Below are 21,845 nucleotides of genomic sequence, written 5' to 3'. Positions count from 1 at the left end.
GAAGGGTAACACACCTGTTTTACACTTACTGCATGCTGAAGAGAGGAAGGTGGTTCCTGTAGTTTTGTGGTCATAGTTCATGTAACTTCCCATCCCCCACACCCCCCATATAATAGTTTGTTCTTACCAAGTTTTTCAAATGTGTTACTGTTGTTAGGCTACAGCTTAAAAATGTTTTGCACCTGAGTAGTGCATCAAAAATTAAACCCCCGCACTCAGGACACCAAATGAAAGTAGAATCTTAATAGAAGCCTTACTATTTGTTCTCAGTAATGATCTTGTATTTTACAGCAGCATGTTTAGGATTACGGGAATGCTGGTTTTGCTTTTCATGTTCACGCAACAACACAGCCATCTGCTGCAATGAAATTAGCAAAGTCAAATTGTGTGTTCTTTAGGGACTCATTTTAAAAACCATTAAAGACAGATTGACAACACATTTCATACAATTTTGTGAATCTTGTCATGGGTAGTCTGTTATTTAGAGTAACCTGAATTCAAAAGCATCTCCTTTTAGGTCTGTAAAGCTCATATGGATTTTAGTCCTGCTATTACTACTGAAAACCTATTAAAATGGCTTGATCATTAGAATTTCTTAGTGGTGTGCCATGGGAATTTGGATATAAAGGCCCATGTTTTACAGAATAAACTTAACTGTAGTTACATAATAACTTACAGCTATAGGGTTTACTAAGTACTATGTGGAGATGCTAATTTTTTTTTTTTAAAGAATTACTGAAATTGTGGTAAAAACTTTACGTTCTTCTTTTGAGCTGAAAAGGAGTTGGGTTCTGGCAGGGTTCCTGCTGCTGTCATTAGAGTTAGGAGGAGGAATAAGTGCTGGTGTTCAATTGCACAGTAGGGCGACTGTGGTTAACAATAGTGTATATTTCCAAATAGCTAGAAGAGAGGATTTTGAATGTTCTTACTACAAAGAAATGATAACTGTGGGAGGTGATGGATATGCTAAATGCATTGATTTGATTTTTATAGTATATGCTGTATTGAAGCATCACATGATACCCCATAAATATGCATGATTATTATATGTCAGTTAAAACAACAAAACCAAATGACAGATGAAGAAAACATGGCACAAATGGGAAAGCCAAGAGGGCTGGATGTGAGTGGGGACAGGAACCACTGCTGAGCATGAGGGCAGGGAGGCATAGACATCCCTGCCCCCACCCCCAGCCCCACCTCACCTGGGGGGCTGCTAAGGTGTAAGAGGGGGTGCTTGTGCTTTCACACAGTGTATGATCTCCCTGAGGAGCTGTGAGGAAGGGAGGTGATTGTCCTCCTTTTATGTATGGAGACATTGAGGTACCAACGGGCCAGATAACCCAAGGGGAGTCAGAACTCAGACCCTAACTGGTGGAAAGAGAATCCAGCCTTTTAACTACTGAGTAGAGCATACTCTTTTTAAAAAGTTTATTCCTGCCAGTCTGAATTGCTATAATCCTGAGGTACAACATATTAACAAACTGGTCATTGCTCACAAATTGCCGGTTTCCCAGTGGAACAGTTGTGAACTTCCGATGGGCTTTATAGACATAGGATATAAATAATTATGCTAGATTACAGTTTAATTAGCATAGCTTCTGCAAACTTTAACTGTGCCCGTTCATATTCTGGGTGGAACTTTCTATCATGGTTAATAACCTTATTAAAGCCCTTAGTGTCTGTATGAATTGTAGCCATATGGCTGGAGCAATATTCGAGTGGACAATAGTCCAGATTAATATCATGCTGATACCCATGGGTTACACCAAGTTAAATGAAACATCTTGAGGTCATCGCATCTCAGTGTGGAGTTGTTTATTTACTTGTCCATGTATATAAGCTTTTAAGACTTGACTATTATTTACATGAAAGTTGATACCAATAAGGACGATTAGAGAGATCAACAAATCAATCTTAGTGGTAGAAAGGCACAACCTTAAAATGTAATGGATTTGTAGTTCTTAAAAGTGGAAAGAAGTAATATTTTCCCCATGAATAACAATAAAGAGATGGCTATTTAACCAGATAGCTTACTCCCAGCTTAATTGGTAACTGATGTTACACATCTAAAACGGAGGTGTTTTTCTCAGTTATTGACAACTCCTCTTTCAGTATCCTTTAGGAAGTGTTTCTCAAAGTGATATTCTTGAGCCCCTTCAGGTGGTCTGTGAGTTAAATAATGTGTATATGATTAGGCTACTTTTGTGCCTGGCATGAACCAGAATTTTACTGATACATTTATTTAGAGATGAGTTCATTGATGTTTCATCTTCGTGCATCTCTGATGAAAATATTTTTGGCAGTTAAGCAGATAAGGAAAGTAGCCTCTAGCCCATCATCAGATGTACACTCCTAACTCCAGGGAAAGGCAACTGCCTTCAGAGAAAGGAAGAGTTGTCTGGTTGTTGGCTTTCAACATAATGGCTTTCCCATGCTGAAAGTGATGCTTTTGATGCAGGTGAAACTGAGAGAGTCGGAAAAAGGTATGTATATATATACCTTTTATAATACACACACACGTAGTCCTTTTGTTTGGTAATGTTTAGTAACTAGCAAGTAATAAGAGAATGCTTCCCTCTTGAATGCTTTGGCGTAGCTACCAACAGGAAAGAAAGCGGGCATGAGGATAGAGGAGAAGCAGAAAGAGGATGAGATGAGGACTTACTGATAAAGCATTCTAAGCATTACACACATAAGTATGTGTGTAAAATTGAACAGATTCCCAATGCGTTTTCATGGAAGTAAAATTCATCTGTGAAAACCAAGTTCAGAACTCCCACTCTAACATGTCAATGTCAACCTCAACTCTCCAAGGGTTCCACAATTCCTTTCCTCATTGACTCCTAGGGAAAAAAATTCTTTGTTTTAATCTGCCTTTGACAGCTATACAAATTATGCTATGTGTATTTCAGCACATTTGCGTTCCCAGTGTACTTGGATCACATGATGAAGGGAGAGAAAACGCAAGTTAACCGTGGAAGGAAAGAGACTGGATCAGTGCCCCTCCTTAGGACCACCAGCGGCCTGTTCCTCCTGGGGCCCTGTCCATCTCTACAGGTAGAAACTTGAGTTTGGTAGTCATTCCATGACTGAAACGAATAGAAGGTTTTGGCCTAAAATGTATTGACACTTATGCCCACAAATGGATATGTTTCTATGCTTCCATGTATCACTGCTGCTTAAAATTTTTGCTTTTAAGTGGAAAAATTTAATTAGTGGAAATTTTTTAAATAAGTAGTTTAAATCTTGAGTTTTAAATCCAGTAGGAAACCTCACACTCAGTTTTTTACTTCTAGTAGGAGGATTTTCTTAAGGCATGAGGTATATTAATAGGATGTTTGAATCTCTGGATCTGTACTGGTGCTTTATCCTACTGAAAGCACTTGGAATGTATGCATTTCATTTAGATGAGTATATACACACTTCTGCTATACTACTGGAACTACTCACGACATTTTTTACAATTGGTGATGAATCAGCACAATTAAAAGCATCTAACCGTCACCTAAAGTGACATTTCAGTTGTCTTACGATTTTTTCTTTTTCAAGTAAAGAACATCTTTCCCCATGCTGAGTCATTACAAGTAACTCCTTTATTTCTGTTCCCTCTCCCCTCAAATGGCTCATGTCTACATCAACAAGGCAAGGAAACATCTATGACCCCGACTATGAAACATAGAAGCAGCTAATTCTGACTACATTGAAGCAGAGCACACACAATTTAAAAGAAGCATAAGGAAGTATACAACAAACATGCATAAAAACCTTATGCAACCACATCTGGGCCTTGTATTTATCACTCATTTTTATGACATTTTCTTCTTTCGAAAGAATAGGATGAATCCATGCTCAAAACCTTTCTAAAGCATTTTGAAAATACAGCTTTTTTGGTGGTACTTCAAAATAGGTTGGCACAAAACAAAAAGTGACATTTGGTCTCTGGTTTGTGAAGGAGCCATTGCCTCTCTCTCCTCCACGGTCTTAGGGATCCCAAGGAAGAGAAGTGAGTGTGCGACCGAGCTCAGGGCCCAGGCTGGTTCATGCTATTCTTGCTTTTCAGAATGGTGTCCTCGTAATGACCAGCTCCAGGGGCAGTAGCGGCTTCTAAGGGCAAGCCCTGTTGCTGGTAGCCGTAATTGACATTCCCACAAGGGAAGTGACGTAGCCTGAACAGAGGTACCTCCTTCATATTGGCAGTCAGCGAAGAGGGCTCTAGGAGCAGTGAGGCTCCCGGAAGTCTCCCAGTTGCAACATTAGGTGGGACAGTACAGCTTCCCTCCAGCCCCAGGTTACCCCTCTCATGTGGCTCCTTCTTTTTGGTGGGTTTCTCTGTAAACCAGGAGCCGTACGTTGGGTTCCACAAGCTGGTGGGCTTGTTTCTGGATCCCTGGACCTTGGGCAACTCCGAAGGGGGGTTGGACTGAGAGAATGCCATATTCACGTGTCCCCCTTCCATGGCCGGCCCTCTAGGGACTCGAACAGAGACCCCTGCAGCTGTGGGTTTCTTTGCAGCCTTGCCAGAGGAGGTGGTAGGCAGAGGTGGTGGGGCTGCTGGGCTGCGCTCCTCCTCCCGTTTCGCCTGTTGAGAGACCAGGAGAGGAGGAACCCCCTCAGGGTCCTTGGGCCTCACAGGCACTTTCTCTTCCTCTTCCACAAGTGGACCGTATTCTATCGGCAAAGCAGTGTTGATTACATCTGGGTCCTGCCGTAGGAGAAATTATTAAAACTTTGAATCAGAGACAAAAATATTGGATCTAGAAGATACCTTAGAGATGATGTTATTTAAACATATTCTACAGATGTGGAAACCAGTATTTATTGAGAATATAGGACCTTATAGGCACTGGGGCATACGAAATGAATGGGAAGTCACCTTATCCTAAAGACCTTAGAGGATAAGCGCTATAATGGAAGTGTGTATGGGTGCCTGGGACAGAGTGGAGCAGGAAAAGCTTTGCAGAGGAGGAGATCTTTGGCCAATTTTTAAAGATTAGTGGATTTTTTTTTTTAAAAAATTAAGATTATTATTTGTATTATTCCAGTCTAGTTCCACTAAAATCGTTCCAACTGAAAAAAAAAAAAAGCCTATGTGTTTGACTTCAAGAGTGATGGTGGGGGGCTGGGGGGAGGAGGAGAGGAGACACGTGCCATGTTGGCCTACAGGGTTTATTTTTTGATCTCTTCCCAGCTGCTTTCCATTTCCATTTGGGTACTTTACACTTGATTATAAGTTTTCCTGTGCCACATATCACACGTGCAGGTACCACAATGCGTGTTTTTGTGTTCTGTTTGTTTTGTTTTTTAGAGACAGTCTTGCTCAGTCGCCCAGGCTGGGGTGCCATGGCTCAATCTTGGCTCACTGCAACCTCTGCCTTGTGGGTTCAAGCCATTCTCCTGCCTCAGCCTCCTGAGTAGCTGGGATTACAGGCATGCATCCCACCCCCTGGCTAATTTTTGTATTTTTAGTAGAGACAAGGTTTCATTCACCATGTTGGCCAGGCTGGTGTCAAACTCCTGACCTCAGGTGAAGCACCTGCCTCGGCCTCCCAGAGTGCTGGGATTACAGGCATTCTTTAACTAGTCTGGATGTGAGGGACCCTTTGCACAACCCAGGAAATGCTGAAGTGCTGTGAGGAAAACCATTTACAAAAACAACTGTGTGCTAGATCATTTTCACAGTAATAGATTGTAACATAGAAGAACAGAAGCAGCTGCCAGAAGTTTAGGGAAAATTTGTGGAAGAAAAATTAAATTTGGAGAAATTAATATTTTATGCAAATTGAGAAAAGACCCTCATTACCTGAGTAACAGAAAAACACGAGTGTTCATCATTGAGTTTAAAAAATAACTACCTTTGACTCATTAAAACATTCTTTAGTTCCTTCTGTTTTTTAGTAATTTCTATAGTGAATCATTTTAAATATGCTTGTGTAAAACTGCCTGCTTTTAAGAGGGATATTACAGACTATTGAGAAAAATACTCCTAAGAAGGTATATATGTTTAAGTGGGTGTATTCCATTCAGATTACAACAAAATAACCTAATGTCATTAAACAAAGTTCTCTGAAAGAACCTCCAATAACGTGATATAGGAAGTCTGTATAGATAAAAATGTCAGTTCACTTACCTGAGCTGAAAGGAATAAGAGGATGGAGTAGTGAGGCTGGAAAATGACTACAGTTTGAAAAATGTGTCTGTCTTTAGTCACAATGAAGAGGAGGGGATTTAAAGAAATAGTAGGTAGGCCAGGCGCGGCAGCACTTTGGGAGGCCGAGGCGGGTGGATCACTTGAGGTCAGGAGTTCGAGATCAGCCTGCCAACATGGTGAAACACCATCTCTACTAAAAATACAAAAAAATTTAGCCGGATGTGGTGACACATGCCTGTAATCCTGGTTACTCAGGAGGCTGAGGCAGGAGAATTGCTTGAACCTGGGAGGTGGAGGCTGCAGTGAGCCAAGATGGCGCCACTGCGCTCCAGCCCGGGCAACAGAGCGAGACTGCCCCCAAAATTAAATAAATCAATAGTGGTTTATTGACTCTTCTAAAATATTCTCAGAATTAGATATCCTGGCAGAATGAGAACCAAGAGAGAGGGAAAGAAAGTGAATACAGGGAAGAGGAGATCATCGGACAGAACAAAGCCCTGAGCAGGCGATTGGTGATACTGGCAGCAAGGCTGGCCTTGACGGGGAGCAGAGACGGGAAGGCAGGTGATGAGAAATGGTGGCAGAGGCAGAGAAGTTTGTATCAGAGACAGGGAGGAAATGAGGGCATTCTCTTCTGATAATCTGCACCCTCTTGATGAGGGAGGAAGCATAGCTGTCTGCTGAAAATGAGGGAGAGAAGCAAAAATTTCGAGTCATTAATGAAGGAATGGGAGAGGGATCTGTAGAGGAACTCACAGGATTGCTAGAAAAATGTCTGACTTGGACAGACTCTTCAGGCCTTAACTCCTCATTTATAAGGTAGGGATATTTTACATTCCTCACTAAGGATAAAATGAAATACGCAAAAAGTGATTTGTGCAGTATGAATGATATGCAGGTATTATTGATGATGTTAAAATTTCTCCAGATTACTTTGAAATTTCATTCCCTTAATCCTCCTGACATATAGTTGGATATATAATCTATCAATTATATGCAGTTAATTATTTCACATGTTGTTATTTCTCCAGCCAGGCTCTAAACTATTTGAGAGCAGATGTGTTCCATACGTCTGTGAAACTTCAGTTTTGGCTACTAAAACATTAGGTCCCCAGTAGGGACTTGGTAAATTCTTGTGGACTGGATTGATTCCCCAGTCTTACTGTGCGTCTGGCACTGTGCTGTGTGCTGGTGAATTTACTAGTATTTAATTTACAAAATGGGCAAATGGAGACACCAGTCATTTCATTTTAGAGAAAATTAATTTTCACTATTGTGATCATAAATCTTGTACTCTGACTTGACCTATTTCATATTTCAGTATTTGCCATCTTTAAGACTTTTTCGTATAGAGTAAATGTTGATCAAGGGGAGAAAATGTTTCTACCTGGGTGCAGTATTCAATCCTCTCCAAAATGATGGCAAAGTTGGGCCTGTCTTCAGGCTGATGTTGCCAGCACTGAGTCATTATCCGGTATCTAAAAGAAGCACATTAATTAAAATAAGGAGAAGCACAATGATGAAAAATATCTTTTCTTCCAGCCCCAGGGTTGCAACGAATATGTTGAGGGTGGGGACTCGTCTAGGCCCCGTGTACTTGGCCTATGCTGCCCCCTGCTGATTGGTCAAGGAAGAGTGCGCAGGTGTAAAGGTATCTAACACAGACATCCTGATGTTTATGTTAACTATGGCTGCTGTCATTCCATTCCTGAATTAAAGCCACTTCGGGGACAGAATATTCCAATTATATTTCCCATCCACGTTGCTTGTGGGAAGGAAGCGAGGGGTGCCAGGCAGGGCAGCAGACATTGCAGGGAATGGAAATCTTTAAAGTAGACACAGACATACGGAGTAGGGCAGCAGGGACTGGGCCTGGGACACGCATTCCCAGCAGGAGCTTGCGGAATGTAGACCTGGTGAGTCCACAGCCTGTAGCCAGAAAATGGCTACTTTTTCTGGGATGGCGTCATTGTTTTGAGGGCCTGGGAGACCCACCCATCTCATTGAAGTCTCAGTCACTTCACATCTTGGGCCATATTAAAGGGAGGGCAGCCATCTGCCCCTTCATCTTAAAGAAGCATGTGTGGCTCTGGATATTTTTTGAAAAGAAAAACTGCTTAGTAACTAGTAGAAATGTTCCTAAAAGAGTCATACACAGGCCCAGGGCAGTTCTTGGGTGGGTCCATCCGGCCTCCACTGGTGACGAACTCCAGAACTTCCTGGTTGCTTTTGCTGGGGTATGGCATATATCCAAGAGAAAAGATTTCCCACAGCAGCACTCCAAAGGACCTGGGCATGGGACAGAGGACATGGAGATGGATATAGACACACCTGCCCACATTCACACACACACTCACACAGGCACACAGACATACAATTTCAACCTTTTTTTTTCATTATACCCTTTTCCGTAACATAGAACTCTTAACATGTAGAAAAATTTTAAAAATAAGAAAATACTACACGTGATGCTCCCTTAAAAGACAACCACTGTTGGTTTTTAAGTCGTTTCTGTGCTGAGATTTTTTTTCACTTAGTTACAGTTATATTCAATATGCAATTTTGAACCTTGATTTTTCTGCACATTTCATTATAGCGTAAACATTTTCCATGCCAGTGCATTTTATAAATACCATTTGGAATGGCTAATGGCTGTAAAACATTCCATTGAGTAGTTGGTTTGCCTTATCATTTCCACATTGTTTTCAGTTTACAAAATATTTAAAATACTATGATGAACATCTTTGTGCATTTTTTAAAAGGAAAATTTCCTTAAGATAAAGTCTCTGAATTACTAGATTAGGATATCCAGCCAGCTGATTCCATAGTCTCTTGCAGTTCTCTGAGCTTCAGTTTCATCTATCAGATGCCCACTCATCAACTTCACTGGCCTGTTTTAATAGGCAACTCATATTTAACATGCCCAAGTGGAACTCTTTCTGTACAAACACCATCTCCTCCTTTATTTTCCAACTCAGCAGCACCTCTGGTTATACGTTTGTTCAAGCCCAAAACCTAGGAGTCGTCCTTGATTCCATTCTCCCACACCCCTCCACTTCCCATCCAACAGTCAGCAGTCATATAACTTTCAAGATAGATCTCGAATCCAGATAGGATAATCTAGTAATTCAGGGTAATTACTGAATTAAAATGTAGGATGATTCTAGTAAAATAACTAGATCAAAAGAATATGAATATTGACAAATTCTTGGTACATACTATTTGGTTTCCAAATGTGTTACTCTATTCATCTACCAGCACCATGTAAAAGCGTGGTAGACACACTCACCAGCATTGAGTATTATTAATAATAATGACAACGTTTGCTGATTTTAAGGCAAAAAATGGTAGAATATTTTAAATTATGTTTACTGACTTGATAATTCACATGGATGTTTTCCCAAGTGTTTATTAATTCATTTCACTTTTTATTCCTATGAATTGCCCATTTTTATCTGCTGGGACAAATTGGTATCTATCAATTTTCTTTTTGATTTGTAGGCACTCTATATGTCAGAGATGTTAATCTTTTATAAAAAATTCAAATACTTTTATTAGTTTTCTTTTTTTTTGTGTGTAGTCTTGCTCTGTTACTCAGGCTGGAGTGCAGTGGTGCCATCTCGGCTCACTGCAACCTCCACCTTCCAGGTTCAAGTGATTCGCCTGCCTCAGCCTCCCAAGTAGCTGGGATTACAGGCGCCCACCACAACGCCTGGCTAATTTTTGTATTTTTAGTAGAGACAGGGTTTCGTCATGTTGGCCAGGCTGGTCTCGAACTCCTGATCTCAGGTGGTCCACCCACCTCGGCCTCCCAAAGTGCTGGGATTACAGGTGTAAAACACTGCACCTGGCCTTAGTGGCTTTCTAATGCTAGTTTTTAGCATACCAAAGATTTTTATTTTTAGATAGTCAAACCTATTTTTTTAATGTCATGATTTCCTTTATTTTATTTTATAGTTATACAATCTTCCCTTCACCAAAGATTAGATAAATATTTGCTATCTTCTTCTAGTTGTGTTTGTTTTTGCTCTCTTCTTAAATCTAGTTGGAATTTAATTTGGTGTCTAGTGTGAGGTAAGGACCTAAATTGATTTGCTTTTCAAATAACTACTCTTCCAACACTATGCATAAGATAATTTCCTCCTTACCCACTGACTCACGATTAAAAACAGGTCTGTTTGTTTCTGGCTATATTTTCACTTCATCTATTTGTCTGCTTCTTGGATTGATACCATTCTGTTTTACTTTTTGTATATTTGTCTTAAATCTGATAAGGCATTTTTCTCTATTTCTCTTTAAAAAATATTTGATTTCTCATTTGTTTTTTTAAAAGCTTTATGAGATGAATTCTTCGTGTTCTAAAAGAATCACCATTGATATTCTGATTAAAACTTTAAACCACTACCTAATGATCAGCTTTTTGACAATGACTATCTTTTAGTGTCTGACTGTAGTTTTCTGAGGTTAGCAAATATTACCGCAAAAATTGTAGAGAACAATAGTTCTTCCATCTTCTAAGAAACATGGGGTGCTTTTATTGTTATCATCTGTGTGAAATTTCAAAGACTCTTGTGAGAAGGATTGGGTAAAGATATTTTCCCTATTTTTCAGGTGAGAAGGTTGAAGCAGAGGTTATTATACAACTAGTCCGAGACAGACTGGAATACATTATTAGATCTCTTGATTTTGCTACTTACAAATTGCCTGGCACATATATTATTCCTTTCTGTTTGGTGATCTTACTTCCCTTCAAGGCAAAACTAACTAGGCAAAATCAAATGAACAAGAAACTGGCAATAAGGCCTAAAGAATTACAGCTATATGTTTTCTGCTTTTCTAGATAGATATAGGTTATAGCATCCTTTGAGAGCACTAATAGAACTGCACATGGATATTTATTAGTTTAGAGTTCAAGGGAGCAAGAAGTAGTTTTGGTCATAGAACTTTGATAATTTTGAATAAGTAGGATTTTCATATTTGCAAATAACAATGCCAGATACCTAGCTAAATTTGAGTTCCAGATAAGCAACACATAGTTTTCTTAGTATATGTGTGCTGCAGTATTTATACTGAAAAACTATTTGCTGTGCATCTGAAATTCAATTTCACTGACCATTTTGTATTTTATCTAGAAACCCTACAGATAAGGCAAATCTATATTTTGTATGCCAGATGATTCTTTCATCACCTATAAGCCTGCCCTAAATAGGAGCAACAAAAGCCCAAAGCTTTGCACCAGAGCATTTAAAATCAAATAAAGATATATATATATAATTATTATATATTTATTTATAAATATATATTTAATATATATATATATTAAACTTCACTTTCTTTTGGTATTAAACTTGCTCTGCCTGGAATGACAAAAATAGCAAACATTATTGCTGATTAAACTGTTAAACATTTGAATCAATGAAGATAATCTGATAAAAGATTTTAAAATACCAAGCTGCTCTATATCAGCTTTTAAAAGCTACATTTTTCTCCTTAATCATAACCTGAAAGGAGGTTATGATTAAAGAAAAAAAAACATTGTGGAAGATGGTCTCCAGGTGTGATAGAGGGTATGCTCTTAAGAAAAATGAGAGCCAAAAGTTAATATCTTTAAATTATCCATCCAGTGGATTCCAAGATCTCATACAGTTCTCTGATCTTTAGTTTCATCTATCAGATGCCCACTCATTAGCTTCACTGGCCTATTTTAATAGGCAACTCAAATTTAACATGCCCAAACATAACTCCTTCTGAACCCACACCATCTCCTCCTCCATTCTTTCCCAACTCAGCAGCACCTCTGGTTATGCATTTGTTCAAGCCCAAAACCCAGGAGTCATCCTTGACTCCATTATCCCATACTCCTCCACTTCCCATCCAACAGTCAGCAGTCCTATTAACTCTACATTCAGGATAGATCTTGAGGCTGGGCGCTGTGGCTCATGCCTGTAATCTCAGCATTTTGGGGGGCTGAGGTGGGCGGATCACTTGAGGTCAGGAGTTCGAGACCAGCCTGGCCAACATGGTGAAATCCCATCTCTACTAAAAATACAAAAATTAGCTGAGTGTGGTAGCACGCATCTGTAATCCCAGCTACTTGGGAGGCTGAAGCGAGAGGATTGTTTGTTTCAACCCAGGAGGCAGAGGTTGCAGTGAGCTGAGATGGCGCCACTGTACTCCATCCTGGGCGATAGAATGACAGTCTGTCTAAAAAAAAAAAAAAAAAAATCTTGAATGTGACTACTTTGCACTACCTCCACTGCCACCACCAAGCCACACCGTTCTCCTGTTTCTCTCAGCTAGCAATGTGCAGGATTTTCTTAACTGGTTTCCTTCTTCACTTACCCACCTCTAGTATAAATTCAATGGCAGAGAGATTTTTTTTTTAAAAAGCAAAGATCATATTACACTCCTGCTTACAACCCTTCAACTGGCATCCTATGGTGTTTAAAATAAAATCCACATCCCCTCATCTGAGTTCCAAGGCTGTCTGTGTTCTGACCCATCCCTTCCACCCCTACTGGCCCTGGGCTCCCTTAGCTCCGACCATCAGGACTTGATTTCATTCCCCAGCAAGCAAGCTAGGCTCCTTCCTGCCTCTGGCTGTTCACACTGGCTTTTCCTGCAGTCTGGAAAGCCTTTCTCTCAGATCTTTCCAAGGCCTGCCCTTTCTGTCTTTCGGGTATTGAAGTTACCTCTTGTAAGGCGCTTCCCCCCGCCCACCTTTGCCGAAAAAAACCCAGCTCCTCCTCTTTCTGCCTGATTGTCTTAGAGCACTTCCTAATCCTTGCAGCTATATAATTTGTTTAAGCATTCCAATTGTGAAGCAGTCAAAACTTTAAAAAGGAACAGAGTTATCTATATATCTAGATGTTAATCTTTTGCCTTATAGGTGTCAGCTCTCCCTTTCTTTATGAAGACTTAGAGACAGGAAGACCCCACCTCCCTCTCTCCACTCCCCTGAAGTTAGACTGTATCCTACACTTGCATGTTTCACATTTTTAAACACTGCGTGAAAGCGCAAACAATAAAGACTCTGTGTTATAGACATTTTTTATATCGTAAAGTTATAAATGATATCCTACTCCTTTTTGTAATTTGCTTTTTCCCCACTGAACACTGTTTCTGAGATCTATGTTGCTATATGTAGGTGTAGTGTCTTCTTTTATACTGCGGAATAGTTTTCCATGATGTAAGTAAACCACAGTTAATTTTTCCATCTCTTAGTTGAGGGGTAGTTGGGTTGGGTTTTGTTTTTATTTTTGTTTTTGTTTTGCTTTTTCTCTATTGTAAACAATGTTGCAAGTGAACATCCAGCACCCAAGTCTATTTGTGTCATCTTCTCTCTAATGTATTTACTTAAAAATAGGAGTGTTCGGTCACAGGATGTGCGTGTGTTCGGGACAATTACTTAATTGCTTAAGTTATTCTCTGTCTCTGGATCCCTTGGGTTGCTGGTGCTCTAACTTCCCTGCATATCAGAATCATCTGTTAAAACACAGATTGCAGAGTCCCACCCCTAGAGTTTCTGTTGTATTAGGCCTGAGGTGGGGGCTGAGGATTCGCAGTTCCCAGGTGGTGCTGATATACCACACTTAGAGATCCACTGGGTTAGGTTAAAACCAAATCTCACTGGTGTAAAAACAACAAAGGCTCTTGCTCTCCTTATCTAATGCTGGTCAGAAAGGCAGCTCTGGCCATTCGTGGCCGCACCATCTTATGACATGATCTCAGTGTCAGGCTTTCAAAATGTGGAGGTTGTTCATTCATGCATTGTCTTCTTACGTTTCCTGTGGTGCTGTTAAGTGATTTGATGCCATTTGGATTCCTTATCTTTTATCTCTATTATTTTTTACTATTAATTTTTAAATTTGTCTTCGTGGAAGTTTGCAGGATCTTCATCACCATTGGCCTGAGGATGTGCCTTTTTTTTTTTTTTTTTTTTTTTTTTTTGAGACAGAGTCTTGCTCGGTCGCCCAGGCTAAGGTAATCTCGACTCACTGCAACCTCCGCCTCCCAGGTTCAAGCAATTCTCCTGCCTCAGCCTTCCAAGTAGCTGGAATTACAGGCACCTGCCACCACGCCCAGCTAATTTTTGTATTTTTAGTAGAGACGGGTTTCACCATCTTGGCCAGGCTGGTCTCGAACTCCTGACCTCATGATCCACCTGCCTTGGTCTCCCAAAGTGCTGGGATTTCAGGCGTGAGCCACTGTGCCTGGCCGAGGATGTGCCCTTTTTATCCATGGTGATTGGCACTTGGTGAATTCTTTCATTCTGGAAATTTATGTCCTGTGCTGGGAAATCTTGAATGATTTCTCTGCTGTCTGTCTTTATTCTCTTCATTTCCTCTGTTCCTTCTCTCTGGGACTCCTATTTTGTCAGCTAATTGGACCTTTTGCTCTACACCCCTTAATTTTTTGAATAAAAAATTATTATATTTTGCTGTATTTCCCATCTCTTTTTAGGTTTATTTTCTGGAAGGTTTATTCAGCTTCACATTCCATCCTTTTCATTACATTTCTGTCATCAAATTTTTAAAAAGTTTTTCTTAGAACAGTTCAAACTTGGAAGAAACTGTGAATACAGAGAGTTCTCCTATACTTCACACTTGATTCCTGCTACTTTTAGCACCACATTAGTACGATACACTTGTTATTTACAATTAATGAACCACAATTAAGGCATTATTGACTAAAGCCCATACTTCAGATTTCCTTATTTTTCACTGAATCTCCTTTTTCTATTCCAGAATCCCACTAGAATATCGCATTACATTTAATTGTCCTGTTTCTTTGGGCTTCTCTTGACTATGACAACACCTCTGACTTTCCTTGTTTTTTATGACCTTGACAGGTTTGAGGATCTGGTCAGGGATTTTGTAGAATATTCCTCAATTGGGATCTGTCTGTTTTTCTCATGATTAGACTGCAGTTATGGGATGTGGGGAGGAAGAAGACCACAGAGGTAAAGTACCATTTTCATCACATCAGGGGTACATACCGGCAACATGACCCAGCCATGTTGTTAGTATTATTATTATTCGAGATGGAGTTTCGCTTGTGTTGCCCAGGCTGGAGCACAGTTGCACAATCTCAGCTCACTACAACCTCCACCTCCCAGGTTCAAGCATTTCTCCTGCCTCAGCCTCCTGAGTAGCTGAGTTTACAGGGGCCCACCACCATGCACAGCTAATTTTTTTTTGTATTTTTAATAGAGATGGGTTTCACCATGTTGGCAAGGCTGGTCTCAAACTCCTGACCTCAGGCGATCTGCCCACCTTGGCCTCCCAAAGAGCTGGTATTATAGGCATGCGCCACCGTGCTTGGCCCCTAGACTTATCACTGTTGAGGATGACCTTGAGCACCTGGCTGAGGTCGTTATTTGTCAGGTCTCTCCACTGTGAAGTTTCTCTTTTCCCCTCTGCCCCAGCCCTGTACTCTTTGGAAGACAGTGAGAACACACAGCCCACACAGGCTTCAGGGTAGCCATGCCCATCTCCTAGACGCCACCTCTTTATCACACTTGGATTCCTTATCCTCCTGAAAGTATTGTTTAAAATAACCTTTTGTCTTCCATTTATTTATGGTTGCAATAGTTTTTCTGATCTTTTGGAGGATATTATAGTTTTAAAAAAAGTTTTCCTAAACTTTCTACATGTTTCTTCTTTCAAGTTCCTTTTTATATGTTTGTTTTCTTCAGATTAGAATATTTTCTCAAATGTTTGTTTCTTGATTCTTGGCTGTCTGTTCATATTTTAAGACTAGGACATTAAGAAGCCAGTGGAAAGTTCTGTGTAAGACATTGGCTGGTGGGCAGCTTGCTTGTTTCACTGGGTGTAATTTTCTGTGACTGCTGTGAAAAACAAAACCAACTAACCAACCAAACATAAAACCACATGCTTGGTGGCTTAAAATAACATAAGTTCATTCTCTGACAGTTCTGAAGGCTGGACATCTGAAACTGGTATCACAGGACTGAAATCAAGGCATCAGCAGGGCTGTGTCCCCTCTGGAGGCTCTAGGGGATAATCTGTTCCCTGCTGCTTCTGGTGGCTGCGTGACCTCCTTGACTTGGGGCCGCATCTCCAGTCTCAGCCTCTGTGCTCACACTGCCTCTTCTTTTGTGTGTGTGAAATCTCCTGGTCCTTCTCTCTTGTAAGGATACTTGCGATGGCATTTAGGGCCCACCTAGATAATCCAGGACGGCTGCCCCACTCTAGGATCCTCAACTTCATCACATCAGCAAAGACCCATTTTTCTTATAAGGCAACAATTCTGGGCTTCTGGGATTAGGACCTGATACCTTCGGGTGGCCATTATTCAGCCCAGTGCACCTGTGCCCCACTTGGCAGTACTGTATCTGTAATTTTCTCTTCATCAGTCCTCCAAAGAGAAATTCTCTGATCTCCTGCCCAGTTGCCAGTGTTCTTGGTGCTGAGGGGCCAGCAGGGGCTGGGACCAGGGAGACTTCAGTTCAGTCTCTTCAGAGAGAGAGAGCCCCTGTCTTGTGCTGATGGTAGATAAGGGACAGCCAGCAAGCTTCAGGGGTGAGGGGCTCAGCCACAGGATTTAGTTATTCCTTAAACAGACCTTTCATGAATTTTCCTGTTTGCTGTACCTACCCTTCTTTTCTTCCTCCCTCCCTCCCTTTCTTCTGTCTCCTCTCCCCGTCCCTTCTACCTCCTCTCCCCACCCCACCTCTCTCTCTCTCTCTCTTTCCCTCCCTCTCTCTCTCCCTCTCTTGCTTGCCCAGGCTGGAGTGCAGTGGCATGATCATAGCTCACTGCAGCCTTGACTTCCTGGGCTCAAGTGAACCTCCCATCCAAGCTTCCAGAGTAGCTGGGACCACATGGGTGCACCACCACACCTGGCTAATTTTTAAATTTATGGTAGAGATGGGACCTTGCTATGCTACCCAGGCTGGTCTTGAACTCCTGGGCTCGAGCAGTCCTCCAGCTTCAGCCTCCCAAAGTATTGGGATTACAGGCATGAGCAACTGTGCCTGGCCTATACCCCTACTTTCAATTTCGGACCTTTCTGGGGCTCTCAGGCAGAGGGAACCAGCCCTGTTTCTGGATCTGGACTGTTGGTTTAGAGATCCATTTTCTAGTCTTCTCAGTAAGGTACCACTTGTTCATGACTTCCCAGTTTCTAAAATTTTGTCATTGTTGTGTCCTTGCAGGGTTTAATGCAATGAAAAGACTCCCTTTATTGGCGTGTGTGTATGCGTACTTTGTGAGGGGCATGCGTTCAATCTGCCATTTAAAATTACATGTGGCTGTTAACGTGTGGTCCTCCAGGCAGCAATGGCAGCATCACTCCGGGACTTGTTAGAAATGCAAATTCTCAGCTAGATCCCAGACCTTCTGAATCATAAATTCCCAGGGTAGGGTCCAATAATCTGAATTTTAACAAGTCTTTATGAATTCTGATACATGCTCGCATTTGAGAACCACTGTTGTCGGGTGTATTGATTCTTCTCTTTTCCCTCTCTACTAACACAGGGGCTCCTGGCTTAGAGTATAGAATCATTTGGCCCAGGAGCACCACCTTATGGCTACAGGGATACCTGGAGGATGATAGCAGACTTACCATGTGTCTGTTTTAGAAGTGAATATTCCTTCCATGAAGGCCTCTGGGGGCATCCACTTAACTGGCAGCATAGCACAGCCTCCCTTTCTATAGTAGCTCGCCCTGTGGGGAAGGAGAGGAAAACCACACTAAACTAGAATCTGGAGATGGCACTAAGCATTTGCCCTGCCGGAAAGTTGAGAAAGTGGCAACAATATAGTCTACCCATTAAAGGTCTGAAATTAACCAAGAGTCCTTGGTGGTTCAAGAGGAGAGCAGGGGCACACAGATCATTTAGTTAAGAACTTTGGTATCATTTAATAGAAGACAAAACAACCCATGAGAGGCATGAGAGGAATGATCCATGCAATGACTAAGATACCTGCTAGCAGATGTTTAGCTTTCTCTGTTGGGTTTTGTTTATTATAGCTCACAATGAATAACATTACTCCAACCTTATAAGTATAGTGTGTTTCTGATGATCTGCAGTAATGCAAGATCCAAAATGGGAGAACTGAGAGCAGGGCTTGTGTCTTAATCATTTTGGATCCTTTGACACTCACACAGCATTTAGTTCAGTATAGGCAATCAACCAATAATCTAGACAGCTGTGTGGACGCTGCCTCCCATGACACACCCAGACAAAAGAACACAGGGCTAGGCTGGAGTTGGCTTACAAGGTAGATGAGTTAATTTATTAGTTTTCATCAGTAATGTCATTAATGCAACTCACTGATAAAAACCAATAAATTAACTCATCTGCCTGTTAGGCCAACTGCATGTCTAGCCTGGTGTTTTCCTGTGTGTGTGAGTGTGTTACAGGAGGCAGCTTCCTGCCAGCTGTTGACATTAATTAATTACCTCAATAAATATGTACTGAATATTTAGTATGTATCAGATACTCTGCCATGTGCTGAGGACATAAATAGGTCAGTCTCTCTCTCCCAAGGATATTGTTTAGTGGAAGAAATGGATATATATGCATTGCAATATAGAAAACACATACAGTAATGCAGGTATGTGCAAGGCTCAGTGACACAAATGAAGAATTGATTCATTCTACTTGAGGCAGGGGTCAGGGACAGGGAAAGCTTCACAGAAGGGCACTGATGGAGCTGAGTAGAAAAGACGCTCTCCCAGAAGACCATTCCTGACCCGTGCCATTGCACAAAGTACAGAGTAGGTGGGGTATGAAGGACTGTAGGCAACTCAGGGTGGTTGAAACCTCGAGCTGGGAGCTGTCAGAGCTGAGCCTGGGAAGGAAAAGTCAGATAACAGAGGGCTCGAGGAGTCATGCTGCAACATTTGTATTTGAAATGAGAGGCAGTCCCAGGGTATTCTGAGGAAGAAGAGGAAGGAACGCTGAGCTTGTGGGTAGTGTTTGTTAGAAGGTGAAGTGGAGCAGAGGGGAGGAGTGCGATGGATAGCAGTGGTAGATGCTCCAGAGATGTCCTTACTACATCTTCCACGTGCTGCTGCCTCGTGGTAACGTGATGGCCTCAGCATGCTCACCCCTGTGGGGAATGTTACCATGTTTGATGGAGGCCTTCAGGGGTGGTGTCTAGATCAGTCTCACTTATTCCCCAAAGAGTTAAAGCTCCATATAACGATTGCTCCTCTCTCTACCCCTGTGAGTTAGGGAAGGGGTCATCCCATGCAAGGAGGGGCTCAGCTCACATAGCAAGTGTTGTAAATAATCAGGGAAAACAAGGAACTAGAGGCTGGGAAGAGAAGAGTGAGAAAAAGTACAATTAAAGTAGTATTAGCTTTTAAAATTGAAAAAAAAATAATTTTTAAAATGTAGCCTTGAAAATGTGACAGGGAAAAAAAAAATAAGGCTGCACTAAGTACTGATGGGTTCTGCACTATACTCCATATCTCCTGGGGTGGCTAAAGCTGAGCAATGAGCCAGGCCCCGCATCCTGCCTGATCTGAGATACAGGTGCCTGCAGTGACAGAAGCCATAGCCACTTAGAATTCCTGAGTACTGAGAAGAGGAGTTGAGAAAGTTCAGTAAAGCTCACTTTGAAGGTCTTTCCACATCAAGTATCCAAGTTATCCCATGTCTCAGAGCATGGCCAGATTAGAGTTGGAACCGATGGACAACCTAATTAAGAACTTGGTGTTGGCTGGGCATGGTGGCTCACACCTGTAATCCCAGCACTTTGGGAAGCTGAGGTGGGCAGATCACCTGAGGTTGGGAGTTTGAGACCAGCCTGACCAACATGGAGAAACCTCATCTCTACTAAAAATACAAAAAATTAGCCAGGCATGGTGGTGCATGCCTGTAATCCCAGCTACTTGGGAGGCTGAGGCAGAAAATCGCTTGAACCCGGGAGGCAGAGGTTGCGGTGAGCCGAGATCGCGCCATGGCACTCCAGCCTAGGCAACAAGAGCGAAACTCCGTCTCAAAAAAAAAAAAAAAAAAAAACAAAACTTGGTGTCAATTATTGCAGTAAGTGTGATCCTAGATTTAAGCCTTTGGGCTTGGTCACTAACTAAGGTTTCCCATATCCTGAAAAGGAACTTAGTGAAATTTTAGGTGGAAAGTTGACAGGGTACCAGGAGATGATATAAGGGACAAGCAGCCACACCCCATTAGCTTGAGGGGCTGAGGTGGAAGAAACAGGCCTCGAGGGGTGAGGCAGTCTTTACTCACCTGTAGATGTCTCGGGCCATCCCGAAGTCTCCAATCTTGGCCACTCTTCCAGGGCCTGGACAGGTCAAGAGGCAGTTTCTGGCAGCAATGTCTCTGGGAAGAAAGGAAATGCATTTCCTAATTTTATCCCTAGGAAGATGCGTGTACAATGGCCATCACTAGGATTTTATCTCCAAGCTGAAGTTTAAATAGTTCCTTCCCTTCCCTATATTTCCTTTAGTATAGTATACTTCAGTGTGAGAGAAACAGCCTTAACAATTCTAGGCCTCACAACTAAGAGAGAAATGGAAAAGGATTAGGGGAAATGATTAAAAATGTTTAATGGGGCAATCATAATGAAATGCATCACACTAGGAACTAGGATTTATTGGCCTTTTACTATGTGCTAAGTGTTGTTGTAAGTGCTTCATGTCTAACTCTCACAACAACCCTATAAGACACAAGGTGCTATTACTGTCCTCATTTTATTTTTTAAAAAGTAAGCTAAAAGTAGATAACATAGGGCCATAAGGAATGCTATCTGGCCTTAGGCAGATTTGGTACAAACCACGGGTTGGTTTCTGCCAGTTGTTTGAAAAAGTGTTTTGGAACAGCATGACTTCCCTGAAATCAAATTCAAGTAGATTAAGATATTCACAAACATTTCTAGTTTTTTTGTTTTGTTTTGAGATGGAGTCTTGCTTTGTCGCCCAGGCTGGAGTGCAGTGGTGCGATTTTGGCTCACTGCAACCTCTGCCTCCCGGGTTCAAGCAATTCTCCTACTTCAGCCTCCCAAGTAGCTGGGGTTACAGGCATGCAGCACCACACCTGGCTAAATTTTTGTATTTTTAGTAGAGACAGGGTTTCACCAAGTTGGCCAGGCTGGTCTTGAACTCCTGACCCCAGGTGATCCACCTGCCTCGGCCTCCCAAAGTTATTATTATTATATATTTTTTTAAAAATAAGCCATTACGGTTCTCTTGTCCCTGATTTGATCTAAAGCCCTTGCTAAGCTACATGGCTGAAGAATTGCTTCTTTCAGGTGATAAAGTTGTCATCTCTGCTGTTGACTCTAGATGACCTGCTTTCCTGTAGCCTGCCTCTGAGGCATGGTCAACTGCTCTCCAAGACTCATCAGCTTCTACTCTCTGACTGCTTACATTCTGGTCATGCATGTAGGAATGAAGGAGACAGCCAGAAGAAGTCTAGGATGGGTCTCTAATAATATTAAGGTCCTGTGCAGAAAAAAACAAGATGTACTTAGGGAGCACAGCTGCTGTTTTCATGTTCAACTGGTTTCATGATGGTTCTGATCCTAGGTTGAGAAAGGACTTAGAAAATCAACTGGCTACTAGGATAGTATTTAAAAAATAGGATCTTGATTGGGGATCATGGCTGAGGGTACAAGAATAATGGGTTCAGGTAGGAGATTCATGTTGTTAATGCTGCTGACCTGATCCAGAAGGTTTAAGTTGAATTTTGAGGTGG

General features: G+C 41.6%; 1 protein-coding gene across 1 annotated transcript in view; it reads right to left on the bottom strand.

Moving 5' to 3' along the window:
- Positions 1-1,801: 1,801 nt before the first annotated feature.
- Positions 1,802-21,845, bottom strand: part of ALK (ALK receptor tyrosine kinase) — a 525,427-nt gene continuing 505,383 nt past the window's right edge. The window contains exons 25-29 of the mRNA XM_030799790.1: positions 20,379-20,471; positions 17,741-17,842; positions 8,306-8,440; positions 7,539-7,629; positions 1,802-4,705 (exon numbers count right to left, since the gene is read on the bottom strand). Of these exons, the coding sequence (XP_030655650.1) occupies positions 4,025-4,705; positions 7,539-7,629; positions 8,306-8,440; positions 17,741-17,842; positions 20,379-20,471 (1,102 nt within the window). The 3' untranslated portion in view covers positions 1,802-4,024. The remainder of the gene's footprint in view (positions 4,706-7,538; positions 7,630-8,305; positions 8,441-17,740; positions 17,843-20,378; positions 20,472-21,845) is intronic.

The sequence above is a fragment of the Nomascus leucogenys genome, chromosome 19 (assembly GCF_006542625.1).
Source record: "Nomascus leucogenys isolate Asia chromosome 19, Asia_NLE_v1, whole genome shotgun sequence".
NCBI classification, from domain to species: Eukaryota; Metazoa; Chordata; class Mammalia; order Primates; family Hylobatidae; genus Nomascus; species Nomascus leucogenys.
This window is presented reverse-complemented; position numbering and strand designations above follow the sequence as displayed.